The sequence below is a fragment of the Mchenga conophoros genome, linkage group LG4 (genome assembly GCF_057382185.1).
Source record: "Mchenga conophoros isolate Kocher_MC1m ecotype Shallow Benthic linkage group LG4, M_conophoros_male_GT1.1, whole genome shotgun sequence".
NCBI classification, from domain to species: Eukaryota; Metazoa; Chordata; class Actinopteri; order Cichliformes; family Cichlidae; genus Mchenga; species Mchenga conophoros.
This window is the reverse complement of record NC_140529.1, coordinates 12,285,222-12,300,472: the sequence shown is the minus strand read 5'-3', so window position 1 is coordinate 12,300,472 and position 15,251 is coordinate 12,285,222. Positions and strand designations below refer to the sequence as shown.

The following is a 15,251-nucleotide window of genomic DNA, read 5'->3' as shown; positions in this document are numbered from 1 at the left end:
TGCCAAGTCTTTGGAGACTTGTGGGGGAGAAGATTCTGACACAGACACTGATGATGACTCGGACTTCAGAGTTTAAAGGATGTGTCTTTTTGAAAACTGACCCCAAGGTTCCCAGATAGGCGAAGTAAGGAGATCCAGAGCTACTTTAACTTCATCCATTAGGTAAGGAAAGCTTAATCCCCTTTAAGTAAAAACAACACAAATATCCATCTGGAGCTTATAACTGCATCCCCCGGGTGCTGTAAAACCAGCTGAGGGAGGGAAACTATGGTATTGCATCAGTGTCATTAGGGACAGCACAGCTCCAAGCCTTTGTCTCTATCTCAACCCCACACACAACCACAAACAATCCGTATACACAACATCTTTTTACTCCTTTATTACTTCACTTGGTTATGTTTCTGGTACACAGAGTTCATTTTAGTAATAAACTAAAAATCTTCATCGCAATTCCCGCTCGACTTCAGTTTTACAGTCAGGAACAGGAGAGAAACACGTGCGCCTTCCTTTCTCACAGTATTAGGCATAACGGTGTAAAATGACTGTGTGCGACTCTGTGATGTTAGAGAAACGTTGCCCTCGTGTGGACACGAGCAGGATCTACATGTAACACTGTCACCAACCTCATTCAGTATTGTCAGGTTGCAAGTTAAATTCCCTGCACCGCGAAAACTATAAATGTTCATCCAACATTGTACACAATGAGTGCAGTAGAGCACATTTATTTTCCATCCAAACTTAAGAGTTTTTACAGAAAACTGTTACACACCAGCTTAGCGAGAGTAGTCACATTATGAAAGAACGTGGAACTGCTGCAAAATGGAGCACACACCCATCGCTTGACTAGTAACAAAAAACACAAGAGGGAGACAGAGAGAGAGCCCGAAGAGACAATGCACAGCTAAAGCAACATGTCAAGGGATAGGTGTGAGCATTTGAGAGTCTGCCAGCTGTAATTGTGGTTAGGTTTTGTTTACTTAATAGTGATTGCTAAACAGGCTCAAAATGGCAGCCCAGGGCTCGCCGGCCGTGCCAGAATCAGAGAGAACAGCATGAGAATGACGATGGTGGGGGTATGGCTAGGTGAGGACAGGTGGATTTCATTGTCCAATGACTTTGCTGACAAATGAGTCCAGCTCATCATCATCTTTGATCCCCACAAAGTGATCGACGACGTCACCTCCCCGCATGGCGATGACTGTGGGAACAGCAGAGACCTGAGGGCAGACAAGGCGGCGCATTGTAAGACAGAACTAGTGACACTTTGACTTAATAAAACATCATATAAATATGATGATAGAATTCTACATCCAAGCACAGCAGAAATTAACCAAACAGGAGGACAGGAGTGCCATAAAGATATACTTAAAATAGGTCTCACCCCATATTCAATGGCCAAATCTGTGTGGTCATCTATGTCAACTTTTGCCATGGCAACGCGACCTTTCTGTTTTGCAACAGCTTTCTCCAACCTTGGTCCGAGGATCTTACAGGGACCACACCACCTAAAAAACACAAAACAAAAGGAGACAAACAGTATTAACTTATTTTAAACAAAACAATAGAGCTCTCTCCCACAGCACACATTAAACTAGTCAGAGAATTAAAAGCACAGATGTCGTTAACACCAATTAACATCTTTCAGTGCAAGGGCGTAGTTAGACTTTGAATACTAGGAGAAGCACAGGGCAAGAAATGCACATAAAAGCTTGTAAAAGGAGCCGGTTTAAGGACTTGGTATATTGCATGCTGGCTCACTGTAATGCCATGCTGGGAAACCTGATGAAAATGGGCCAATGCTTACACACAGTTACACTTTCCCAGCATTAATAAATAAAAACTCTGAAATTCTGAGGTAGAAAACAAAACTGTGCCATCCTCACATCTACCATCTGATGACCTAGAAACTAAATGAGGTCTGCAGTTTGTTTTAACAGACCTTTCTACTGAAGGATTGTTGATTTGATAGACAGCACTAGACTGTATTAATCCTTCTTGTTACAGCAGCACAAGGGTCAGAAAGGAAAAAGTGAATCAGACATATATTAGAAAGTAATAAAAATAAAACAGAAATCAATAAAGTATAAGATTAATTTATACCATGTAGAAGTTCTATGTACTACATAAACCAAAAAACATGTCACAGACATTTTTCTGATTGGCAGGTATTTCTCCTGTGTGGGTACGGTACAGTGTGACTGCAGCCAGGATGAAGGATCTGTCATTTCAGTGACTTTAACAGAAATCTGATGCTATACGATGCATCCTTACTGCAGCAATTTCTGTAACTCTGTTGTTCTAGTTCTGGCTGCAGACTTCACTGTTTGTGCACTTCTAAGTGTTTTGTTCCATTTTAAGGCTAAAGATCAGAGTTCACGTACATACACTTACATCTGGACCAGTCACCGCACATTTACGTCGAGGTCCTCTTATGCTCACAACTACTAACTGCACAGTAGTTGGAGCCAATAAACAAAAACAAAGGACCGACGATACTACTTCCAAGAGTTATTAGGACCATGAAAACCCTGATGCAATCAAAAAGTACCAATAACACAGCAGAGCCCGAGCTAACAGCCTTTTAAAGATTATAAAATATGAGTAATAATGCATCGTGTACTTCCCTGACATCATTATAACTGGACAAGCCCCCCCCCCCCAAAGAAAAGCTTTGAGATGACTGTGTTGAAGAATAAAAAGGTGGCTATACCAAATACTGACTCCATTTTTGTTTCACATAGTGTATTTTCATATATATTTGCATGTTTCAATAAAGCACTGCATCCATTTTGCACTTTCCTAACAACATGCAAAGAAATGAAGGGAGACTCAAAACCTTTGCACAGCATCGTATTACAAGGGAAAGGAAAAGTAGGGCAGAAAAAAAGTCCCCAGTGTTATTTCAGTAACCGCTGTGAAAGAGAGCTAGTATTTAGTAAAAATGTCTTGTGTGAACAAGGCCTGTGGGCTGTATTAATGACAAACAACCTAACAGCTGTGAAGATGCACTCCTATCTGTGAGACATGCTCTGTCTACTGTGGACTTTTGAGCAGCTGTCGTGTAAGCTTACAGGACTTGAGAGTTTAAGTCACCACTGTACATGTATATATTTTTAACAGCACATGCTGTATGTAACACTTGCAGTGTTTTAAAGAGGCGGGGCAGCTGTGGAACAAGGTCTTTTCCAAGGAAAGCGTGTACAAACGCAGCCAAGCGTCAGCAGATATTTTGACTGAACTGAATATTATCTACATTTGCAAAGCAAATCTGTATCTGCATAACTGCAAAGAGCTTTAGCACCAAGGTGACCAGGGTGGGACTGTTTTTCATCCATTTATATTATCCCTAGTTTTATTTAATACGTCCATACAGTCACTCTCCTTGGGCTCCCTGAGGTACTCACTGTGCATGAAAGTCCACTAGCACGGGCAGTTCGCTGTTGATGACCCTCTCTGTAAAGTCCTCGCTGTCCTGCACATTGAAGGAGACTTCTCGGCGGGAGGTGTGAGGCAGGGCGCGAGGCAGACTTCGTGACGGGGAGAGGAAGGAGACCCGGGTTGTACTGGACTGAAGGGATGTGGAATAACAAGAGGAAGCAACGGAGGCAGTGGATGTGGGGAGGCAGCGGATATCGTTCACAGACAGTGTCCAGAGTCTTCGTAGCACGAGCCTGTGAGCCATCTTTGCACAACAGGCAAAGATACAGAAGATAAGTGTTACTTATTCTAATATTAATATTGCATTTCAGATACTTCTGATTATAAGATTAAAAAATAAGAAGAAGAAATGTATCCAAAACCGCTATAGGTCCCATATGTTTAAAAGTAAACATAATGAATCCACTCTTAAACCCTGCCTGAGCTTTACAAACTGGCACCAGTTACTTGTCAGGACTAAAGTTAGAGATATATGAATTACATGGTGACACCCACAATGTTTATTTCCAGCTCCATAATTTCATTCTTGACTTGTACAAAAGTAGTTTTGCATAATTTACTATTCTAAATAACATTTTTTTTTTTTTAAATAGGCTTAAGATCCTTTTTTCCCCCCATATGCTGCACTTGGTATAAACTGTCGAAATAGTGATACTCCCAGTTTATCCAGTACCTGAAACAAGGTATTTAAGCTCCTCTTCCTTTAAGCCAGTGGTTCTCATACTATGCTGTGGTGTTCCTGCTGGGGCACCTAATCAGTGCACATGGTGCAGGTGGGGCATGGATAAAGTGTAATAAAAAACAAATAAATCATATTTATGTGTGAATGTGAGTGTGAATGGTTGTGTCTATTTGTTAGGCCTGCGACAGACTGGCGACATGTCCAGGGTGTACCCTGCTAGCTGACAAAGACTCATTCACACTGATTGCAACATGTTGGCAGTCTGTCTGTATTTATATGTTAGACAACAGTTATCCCCTAAACTTCAACAATCTCTCTCAAAGTGACTGCACTCAGTCCAAATCAGACTGCAACTGTTTGCAGAAAGGTTACGTCCCATCAGGTGACCTGCGCAATCAACTTCTGATCAAAAGTGGTTGTGTGGTAACCATTTAATCACCACCAAGTTGTAGTACATGAAAAAATTCAATACAATCACCAGAAAGTCACCCGTGTAGACGTAAGGAGGTTGCTGTCCTATTTTTGTTCGTGTGACTGAGCCATTAGCTTGCTCTGCATTAGGAGGCATCTTTGTAAAGCTAAGTGCAACCAGCGTTTGATGGTTTATCAGTTGGGCTGATTTAATGCAAGTTTGCTCGGCTCATCTCATGACGTGAGCCTTCTTGTTCATAGTATTTTAATTTTTTAATTCATTTATCAATACTTGCTGTTCCTGTATCAGTGCAATAATGCAACACAAAATATCACAATACAATGTTGTATTAACCCCCCCACCACACACACACACACACACCTCTACATGAGAATGGTGATATGACCTGCTTTCTTTGACATCATATTGTCATCAATGCTGTTTGAACTGAGGTTTTGGCTCCCAGGGGGATTACCTGTATATGCACAGACCTTTTTATTTGTAACTTTGGCCATGTTAAATATAAGCATTCGCCAACAAATTCAGAAAAAGCACAATAGGTTTGCTTTTAACACATAAGTAAAAAAAATAAATTAGCTAAACCAGGTAATGGATATTTTCTTATGTCAGCAAATTGCTCATTTCAAAAACTGGAACTACTGGAAATGGTCCGTGTGGTTTAAGCAAAGGAGCTGTCTGGATAGATGGGATAGGAGGCAACAAATACTGGACTGATTTGTATTCGTACACACCTGACACATCTGTCAGGCAAGTTGGAGAAAAAAGTTCAAGGAATAAGATAAGATAAGATAACCTTTATTAGTCCCACACGTGGGAAATTTGTTTTGTCACAGCAGGAAGTGGACAGTGCAAAAATTAGAATACAATAAGAATAAATACAGTACACAGCTGTACAGAATAGAATAAAATAATATACTATATACAGTAGAATAAAATAGAATAATCATTTGGACTGCTTTTAAGGAAAATTATATTTTTTTTAAAAAATCAGTAGTTAGAACTTCTGTAATGCTACTTTCTGGAGGATTTTAGATTCAGTATTATTTAATTAAATATCAGGATCTCAGCTGCTGGCCCAAGAACAAGCGCTGAGGTCCACTTGGGTTTAGATCAGGGGTAGGGAACTCCAAGCCTCGAGAGCCGATGTCCTGTAGGTTTTAGATCTCACCTTGGGTCAACACAAATTAATCAAATGATTAGTTCATTACCAGGCCTCTGGAGAACTTCAAGACATGTTGAGGAGGTAATTTAGCCATTTAAATCAGCTGTGATGGATCAAGGACACATCTAAAACCTGCAGGACACCGGCCCTTGAAGCATGGGGGTTCCCTACCCCTGGTTTAGATGATTATGACATCTTTTCTCCTTTTTTGCAGAAAAAACCTGCAACGTGCTGTGTGCGGGAGAAATAATCACTTCGAGTATCCTCTATAATACACTCACAGCTGACATTGTTTTGAATCACTTAGTGAAAAACTTCTAGTCTCACACGGTTTAAGCTCTCGAGCACGAGCTGTTTAACCCTCTGATGCATGAATTATGAAAGCCTTGGTCAAGATTTTTTTCTTAAGTGCTTTTATTCTTCTCAGGACATGAAAAAAAATGTTCAACTCTTTTTTCCCCAAAAATATGTTTTTTTATAAAGTTATAAACTTGTCCACTCCAGTGGACTACATGCGCCTGAGCACTTAGCATGAAATACTGTGAATTTACTATAAAAATTAATTACCTTGTGTTCTATTGTAAATATACAAACACTTGTTTGCTTGTATCCTTTGAAAAACATCTCAGCAATTTTTTTGGAACTTTCAACTCATAAGGCCCCAATGTTTAGACGTAAATAACAAAACCAATCAGCAGTCCTAGCTGTGAATCCTACACCTGAATATGGCAAACTATCTCCAACAAGAGAAACATTTTTGAGTCTACACAGTTCTATAACGATGCAGGACAGTATTACCAAGCCCTTAGTAGCATGCTGGAAGAAAACACAAACTGACATCTTAGTCTCTGCATCTCCAAACACTTCTGTGTTCATCACACCTAGGCTGTCCGTAGTTCCTATGTCTCTGTTCTGCTCTGGCAGCCACTCTCATCATCACTGGACTTATCACTGAACTCATCATCACTGCACTCATCAATGAAATCATCATCACTGGAGCTGGATGGAATTTCCTGGACTATTCTGTACGCTGCCTTATTCTTTGCTGCATTTGAAGTCTACAAAATATGATAAAATAATTATTATAGTAACTCAAACTACAGCTGATCTGCACAGAAATATACATTTTAAATGAGTAGCTTATAAATGTAACAATTATATGCTTACTTATAACCAAAACAGTCCCAAAAAACAGTGAGACAATTTATGACTTATGTTAAAAAAATATAGTGGGTAATGCATGATGTCCACTACAGTGGACACATGGTTAATCGTAGTTTTCTACATATTAGACATAACAATTTCTTATTCCAAACAGATAATATCCTTCCCTAGATGTTACTGCATATCATCATATTTTTTTTACCTGTTGGGCTCTTTTAGCATAGAAGGATTGACAGGATATGCCAGCAGTGGTCGGCAGGGGTGACAGTTTGTCTGCCATCTTTGATTCAGAGGAAATTTACTTGCAGTTGCACTAACTGAACACTGAATTGACCTCAATGGAGCATGGCAGCAGAGAGCACTCTAGAGGCTAATATGCAGTTCCACCATAGAAACCAATGCATTAAAGAGATATGTACGTTTTAGTAGCTGTCCACTCCAGTGACCACTATGCATCAGAGGGTTAATGAAGAATCAGCGCTAATTAACGTGATTAGGGCTCGTGAGCGTCATATAACGAGTGACGTGAACAAACGAGTTTATTGGCAGAACACACTCAGCCACGTTGCCTTGTTGAGAAACACTTTCTTAATCCCACGATGGCTAAAGAGCTTTAAGTATTCAGCATTTCCCCACTGAGAACGGCTCACTCCCCTCCAGCTCTCTGAGGGGTTTTCTCGGCCTGACATCTTGTGTTTGACGCTTTTCTACCGGCAGCTCGCGTGCTCCATTAATCTACGTTACGCATGAGTTTGCCCTCTTCGTCCTCCTCCTCCTCCTTCTCCTCCTCTTCCTCCTAAACCTTCCCCCGCCGCTGCCTCCTCGCGTAAAGCAGCACGCGAACACCGAAACCGGACACTTTGAGAATAACACGTTCTCAAATGTCACACACATTAAAACACGCGCCCTCATTTTCACAGCTTACCTCGCTTCTTCTGTCGGCGCTATTCTTGATCTTGGCCTCGCGGACCAATGAAGTACTTCCGTTTTGGTGCCGCAGAAAAAAAGGGAACGTGCGGCTTTTCAGACGACACAGATCAGTGAGTGGCGCCACCGGCTGGCCAGGTTGGGAAGCACAGGGTCGGATTATCAGCGTAGCATACTTTTATCTACTATATATTAACCTGACAGCTAGTTTTAGTTGTAGTTTATAGTAGGTCTATGTTAAAATATAATTAGAAGCATCATTAATATTAATATTCATATTAATATGAATAATAATATGAAGAAAATTCATTAGTAAAGATTAGCAAGTGTAACTTGTAATTTCCAGTAACAAAGTTTGTATGATGTTTGTGTAAGATGTTTAATTAACCATCCATTTACTAAACAGAGAAACAGCCTGTCTATGAAAAAATAAAATACACTAAAAATAAAATAAATTTGCTATTTATTTTTTATGTATTGTATGTATTTACGTAAAGGTACAATGAAAATAAAATGCTATTCTATTACTGAGCTTAAAAATAAATGCTGCTGCTGGAACTCAAAGACAGACATGACTACTTTAAAAACACCTTACCTTAAACTTTATGTACTTGTCAGTAAGAATGCTGTAAGAAGCACAGATTGATTCATATTTCTGGCGGAGCTCAAATTGAGCAGTCCATTTCTAATGACTTGCAGCACAATGGATTTTGCATATTGTGCAAGATTTGACTCTACACTGGTCTGACACCGCAGGTAGAGTGCATTGTCCAGCCATCTTCTTTCACTATTGCACTATTGCAGAGCTAACACAGAGAGGCAGATAACCATTCACCCCCTACCAACATTCAAGAGTTGCCAACCAACCTCATCCATGCATGTCTTTGGACTGTGGGAAGAAGCTAGAGTACCCAGTGAGAACCCATGCAAGCCGGGGGCGAATATGCAGACTCCATATAAAAAAGACCACCTTGCTGTGAGACATCAGTACAAACCATTGCACCACGGTGGTGTTGTTGGATGAAGTCTGTCAGACATGGGCAAATGGTTTCCCTTGTTTCTAATCACTCTCCTAAGCTAAGTACACAGTCAGCTTCCAGTGGCTTATTTACACAGACCTGACTCTAAGTCTCTCCAAGGCTTCCCAAAATGTCCACACAATGAGACAATGAGCAGAAAAATATAGTTTTAGATTAAAACCTCTGTGGAGAAGCTTTGCTCCTGTGAGCCATGTCTGCTAAGAAGCATCATCATTCCTGTAGTTTTATATAGCAGACACGTCCATGCTTCACCTTCCTTTATTTTTCACATTTTATCACATCAAAAGCCACACTTCCTCCAGGTGGACACCTTTTTTTCTTTCAGTGGAGGGTTTTCCTGATCTGATCAAGGATGTAGACAGAGCAAGGATGTAGACAGATCTGTCTACGGGCCTGTTTGAACAAAAGCACTGACAGGAAAGCAGGACTGTCTTCAGCTCTCGGATCTCCAGCGCTGTTTTGCAACATCAACCGCCTGGGCTCTTAGCCAGCCTAGCCCTGCACAAACTGCTCCACTCTTTATTCTGCAGCTCTGGAGCCGTGTTGCCTGCAAACGCACACACCCCTGAAGCTTCAGGTAGCCAGTTGCAGGTGTCAAACATACGCCAGGAAACCATGTGCAAACAGCGATGTGCTCAGAGGTTCAGTCCAGAACCACACAACTGGATGCCATTGAGCCTGAAGTGCACTCAGATCTCCACAGATCAGGGGTTTAAACATAAATGTTTTCTCTAGTTTTAGAATGCCCTGAAAGACAAACTGCACATCAGGACAGTCCATCTCCAACAACAACAACCAGTGGGAGAACCAGAGGTTGGCGGGCCAGACTGGTGACCCCACTTCAGACATCAGAGGAGCCTGCGGTTAAAGGAAAGACGTAGCAAAAGAGGAGAAAGAGGAGAAGAGAGAAGCAGAAATATATCATGCCATGTCAGATGTTTCTGACACGATGTCTCAGTGAGTCAACAGAACATCTGGAACAGGACAGATGTGATGAAAGGGAGGAAGTTTCTACAAACCACTGCACCCAGGAATCTATACCCATCTTGGCCCTGATGGTCTCCCACACACATTTTTCCCCAGGATGAATGTATCTGTTGATAATAAAATGTTCCTGTTACCAGCCTGCAGAGCTTTCTGAGTGTATAACCGAATGTAAATGTGTATAAATTTTCAATTTGTTGAGATCATCCTCAGTCTTATGTTAAAACCTCAAAGGATCAAATTTAATATACGTATAGTAGCTGTAGGCCTCTGTGGAGTGTGTATGGATGACGTCATCACTGCGTAGCACTCCCCAACAAGAAGCCACTTTGATCTTAAGTGGGCCGAACATGTGAAACTGCCCTTTCTGTCACTGTAAAGATGTTGAAGTACACATTTAGAAAAACATAAAGTGCAGTTTCAAAAGTACTGTCTCAGTTTTTCTATATGATAACGAAATAGTGCTGTAGTAAACAAAAGAAATCTATCATCATAGATAAATAAATGTATAAAACTGCAGAGGAAGTTACGGTGTGTTTTTTATTTCCTCTGTGGACTTATTGTAAAAAGTAGACATTTATAGTACGCAATGGAAAAAACAGGAACTTTTCTGTGATTTAACTCTTTATTCTAATTTCTAATAAATGGGCACGGGGGAGTACAGTAAAAAAGTCCAAAATTGATGCCTTCCTATTCATTTCTCAAAGCTGTCAACTGGAATCTTTGCTGGGCCGATTCTGGCCCCAGGGCCTTATGTTTGACACCCCTGGGCTAGCGCCTCTGCTCATATATGGATCTGGATTTTTTTTCCCCTATATATCTTATTCAGAAAAAGACATTTTAGGTTCTTAGTTTGTTTGATCTCAAGTTTTCTTTTAACATCATGTATCCATTTCTCCAGCAGAGGGTGCTGTTCATAGTAGCCGGGGTGGGATGTTGATCAGGCTGAGGCGGTTGGGGCCTGAAACAGAGCGTTGCTCTGTGTGTCAGGACCAGAACACATGAGCCTCAGTCCCGCTTACCGCTCGTTTCACACACACCCCGCCTGCACATGTTTACTCTCAACCAACCCAGACTGTTTGTGAGTGAGGCCCTTTTTTCACCCCCCTCCCCACAAGCCCTCTCTTCCTGCCAAATAAACATTGCACCGGAAATTGCAGGGATTGCTGGGATTTTTCAGGGGGTCCTGGCAGAAAGAAGGAGACGACCAGAACAAGGCTCCTCTCTGTGACACCTTGGAGGTGAGTGGTAGGATGCACGTGTGAGGATGGGGGATCCAGAGTGGAGGGCGTGACCCCTGCTTTAGGTGGTTGATGGGTGTTATCATTACGATACAAACAGGTAAAAGTGACCCAGTTTCCTGTGACACCCTCCTCGACTTCAGGAAGACCAGGAGGGTGTGCTAAGTTAGACCTCAGTGAGCTAAAGGTCAGGAGGGAAGTGATATTCTTGTGACCTTCAGTGGACTCTGCCGTGGATCCAGTGACGGTGCACCTGACCATTCTCCTCTTCTCGTGGCTGTTTATTCCCTCTCCTATCTGCACAAGCCAGCAGTCGAGGGAACACAACAGCCGCCGATGGAGCCGGGCTTTCATAACAGCCCCCTGACAAAGCACACATGAATGGCAGGGTGTGTGCCCTTTGCGTACACAGAACGCTCCCCTCCCGCCTTTGTGTGTGAGTTTTGTCCCAGCTCGCTTCCCATAAATCCCAATGTCTTTACTTGATAATAACAGCCTGGAAAAGCACACAGTATAAAGCCTGTTATTGAGCAGATTGCACCACAAAGATTATTCCACTTGATGACCTTCTGTTTATCTCAGTTAGTGTGAGAGAGTATCCTCTGTGGACAGTCACATATTCTACAGCTGGTGAGCCATCACATTTTAAACACTCTCGCCGCCAGCCTGTAATTAGGATTCTCTGCCTATCCACCACTTCTTAATTATGGTCAGTTAGATCAGATGCATGGTACATGTGCTGTATACACATATGCAGCAATGATATAGCACCAAAGGAAGTTCAAACGAACGCTTTCTCATTTTTCACCGAAGGTTTGAGCGCGCGAGTATCTTTAAACTGAGCAGTGCGCCGTGTTTACAGGACGACGCGTACACATCCTGGTGTGAGTGTGGCTGTGAGACCATAAAGCATGCCAAACGGTGGCAGGCGTGTGCTTAGAGGATGCATGTGCCTGGATGTACACGCACATACGGGATGACGCACTTGACAGATGCATGAAGCGTGTGTATATGTGTGTGTGTGTGTGTCTATGTGTTTGTGTATATAAGCTCCCTGTCTTCTTTTCTCAGCTCTGCTCCTATACCGATCTATGATTCTGTGTTTGGGGAGTCAACAGTAGAGTTCCTGTCCTTAGTTTAAAAATAACTTTGGGACTTAAATTCCTTGCCCCCTTCTCATCCTTGCTAACTGGTACTCTCCTAACCTCGCTCTATGCTTGTTTTTCTTTCCCTTTTCTCCTGTTTTGGAACAGTCTGTACCCTTGGTCTCTTTTTTTTCTTTTCTTTTTTTTGTCAGTTATCCTAAATCCGTCTGTGGCAACAGAGAAATGCCTCAAATTACCAAGGGACCGCTAATAAAAAATTCTTTGACTTTTCCCAAAGACAGCCCTATTTCTGTTACAGTTTTTAAAAAAGAAACAGGGTTCTCAAGATTAATAAAGTTAATATACATTATATAAGCAAGATCTAGAAACACTGCTGCCTACTCTGGACCCAGTTCAGCCAAATGGACTGGCTTAATTCTGAGAGCGGTCCATCAGCCACAGGCTAAAGAGGAGAGGGAGCGTTCGGTTGGCAAGGGTAACTTGCTGTTCTGTGAAGACAACGTGAACACTGAAGAGTATATAGAAGGTTTTGGAGCTGCTATCCAGCCTCAGGAGGTAGGTCGTCTGCTAGCTGATTGGTAGTTTGATCCCCTGGCAGTATGTCCTCACAAGTGTGTGCAAGTGTTTTGAGTGCACCTTATACATCACTCATGCTCAATAAAGTTTTTGATACTTTGCTAAAAAAAAATCACAACTTTATTGCGTTATGCTGAAAAATAAACCGATTGCCCCCATATGATAAGAAGCCATGGTGACACAGGTGTCATCGCCCCTTTACACATTGAGGAAAGTTTCTGTTAAAGTTTCAAAATTGACTTTCCCATAGTTTTCCTGGCAGTAAAAATGGGTCTGGGCTCTTATGAGTTAAACTTATCAGCTCCAAGTGATCCCAAATAAGTAGGAAAGCTCTACTCAAACTTCTAAAAGGGTACCTAAAATATGCCAAATAAAATATGTGGAGCTGTGCGCTGTGGCGACTCCTTGTGGATAAGGTGAAAAAATCAGTCCATTTGCCATTCAGCGGGTCTCTTTTCAGAGAAGGCCTTGCTTATTTCAGCAAGACTATGCCAAATCCATATTCTGCATGTTTAATAATAACATAGTTCTGCAGTAAAAGAGTCGGGGTATCAAATTAGCATGCCTGCAAGGAGCCCCACCTGCCTGCGGTTTAAACCTTCTGTTTGAAACAGACAGGCAATCAGAAGGAAGCTGGCAAAGGGAGAGTAGCCTAAAAGGAATTTTAAAAAGGCTTGTTACAGACTGAGGATAAAAAGACGGCATCAAGGCCCAGTTTGAGATATATATGAAAATTAAAAAAAAACCATTCTGCTGGAAAAGAGCATAAAGGAGTCCCTGTAATACTCAGTTTACCGTGTTATTGAGATCAGACACCTTTGGCTACACCCTGAGCACCAGCTGTATCTCGAATTTCTTGGAGTGTGTATGTCCACAATTCTGTGAGTTGGCCGCGCCACTGAAAGAGTAAGAGGAGTGTCGTGGCAGGTGTGGCAGGAGCTCTCCTAAACAAACACTCCACACCTGTCTTCCTCCCTCCTCGTCCTCCTCCTCCACTTCCATTCCCCTCTGTGTATAAACACACGCTTTCTCACAGACACAGAAAGGCGTTTCGTGGCGTTTCGTTCTCTGCAGCAAAGAATCACGTGTGAAAAGTGAGCTGCTTTTGTTCCACTGACCTCACACTATTATCCTGTTCTATCTTTTATTTCTCACTATTTAATATTTCCTTGGCCCTTTCCATGTGCCTTACACCTCTCTCTCTGTCTCGCACACACACCCTGTCTGTCATTTATTTCCACTGAGTTGTTTTTGAAGGTTTGATGTGTTTCTCACCTGCCATGGCTTGCCTTTTTTTTTCTCTTTTCCTTATTACCCTCCTGTCCTTTTGCACCTTCCCTTTTTTAATAGCAGCGACAGGGAGCTTTTCCAGCCAACTCTTGTAGCAGTTTGGGTGGGTTTATGGGCTGACGTTCACCGTTGAGCTCAGAATACAAAGGTCACCACTTGCTTTGATGACTATGCCTTCCATCTCCAAGAGACCCAACAAGTTTGTTTATTACATCTGCTGCAGATGAGACTGAGACCAAAGTGGAAAGTACAGATTCTCTGATGAGTCAATGGAACCTAAAAATTCAGAACAACAACTGTATTTCTCAGACTGCAGCGCATATGTGTGTGTGCCTTTTTGTGAGGGTCGGTGCACACACAGAAGCTTCAGCAAAATCCCGTGTTTTTTTCCCTCTCTTCATTTTCTCTCACCACGCTGGGCTTGTTTACACGGGCCTGTTACATCACCTCCGTGCCCTGACAGAGAGAGATGGATTGTGTGGGAAGAGGATGGAGGTTTGGTGAATACATAATTTTAGTTTTCTGTGTAGGCCTTTGTGCGAGTGAGGACACACTGTGCATATGTATAATGTATGACAGTGCATGCTCCTGCTTTGTGGAACGAGCTGCTGACATACAAATGTAAGCACACTTGCACAAGGGGGTGCATGCAATATGTATAATCTACCTTAATTGATGCTTGAAGACTGAAATTGTGTTTTTTAGATGAGAGTTTTCTGTGTTTATAATCATATAGAGTGTGTAAAACAGTGTCTAAAAGGATAAGCTAAGAGCAAGCAGGTGCTTTGAAGCTGCATTATTTCTACTGGCCAGCAGGGGGCAACCCCTCTGGCTGCAAAAAAAGTCCAAAATTGTGGGAGTCTATAGAAAACATGACCTTACTTCTCACTTGATCTAAAAGTGCAGTAAACACTTTCCTGAGGAGTAAGTGTTCTAACTCAGTACTTTCAAATATTTTTGAATACATCATGATGTTAACTTTTTGAATTACGGTCCTATTTACACTAAAATAGACAATAAAGTACGGTATACTTTACGGCGAGCCTAGTTTCTGCAGTATAAGTAAATGGGCTGGTACTTAAACAGTATGTTTCTACTCAACCTGAGGACTCAGAGTGATTTTTACTACAAGCCTCATTCATCTGACCACACACAAGCATCTCCAGAGGAAAGGCATGCAGTGGTTCTACTATTGCTCCACCTATTGC

General features: G+C 41.9%; 1 protein-coding gene across 1 annotated transcript; it reads right to left on the bottom strand.

Moving 5' to 3' along the window:
• Positions 1-364: 364 nt before the first annotated feature.
• Positions 365-7,939, bottom strand: txn2 (thioredoxin 2). The gene is made up of 4 exons (XM_085270361.1): positions 7,805-7,939; positions 3,405-3,682; positions 1,382-1,505; positions 365-1,217 (listed from the first exon to the last, which is right to left on the bottom strand). The coding sequence occupies exons 2-4, from the start codon at positions 3,680-3,682 to the stop codon at positions 1,101-1,103; spliced, it is 519 nt and encodes a 172-aa protein (XP_085126487.1). The 5' UTR covers positions 7,805-7,939; the 3' UTR covers positions 365-1,100.
• Positions 7,940-15,251: the final 7,312 nt, after the last annotated feature.

What these genes read in the sequence shown, in the direction of transcription:
- txn2 (XM_085270361.1), bottom strand. Translation starts at nt 3,682, where the DNA reads ATGGCTCACAGGCTCGTGCTACGAAGACTCTGGACACTGTCTGTGAAC. An exon ending in CTAGTGGACTTTCATGCACA is followed by an intron (nt 1,506 to 3,404) that starts GTGAGTACCTCA and finishes TGTGTTTTTTAG; the next exon opens with GTGGTGTGGTCCCTGTAAGA. An exon ending in ATTTGGCCATTGAATATGGG is followed by an intron (nt 1,218 to 1,381) that starts GTGAGACCTATT and finishes GTCTGCCCTCAG; the next exon opens with GTCTCTGCTGTTCCCACAGT.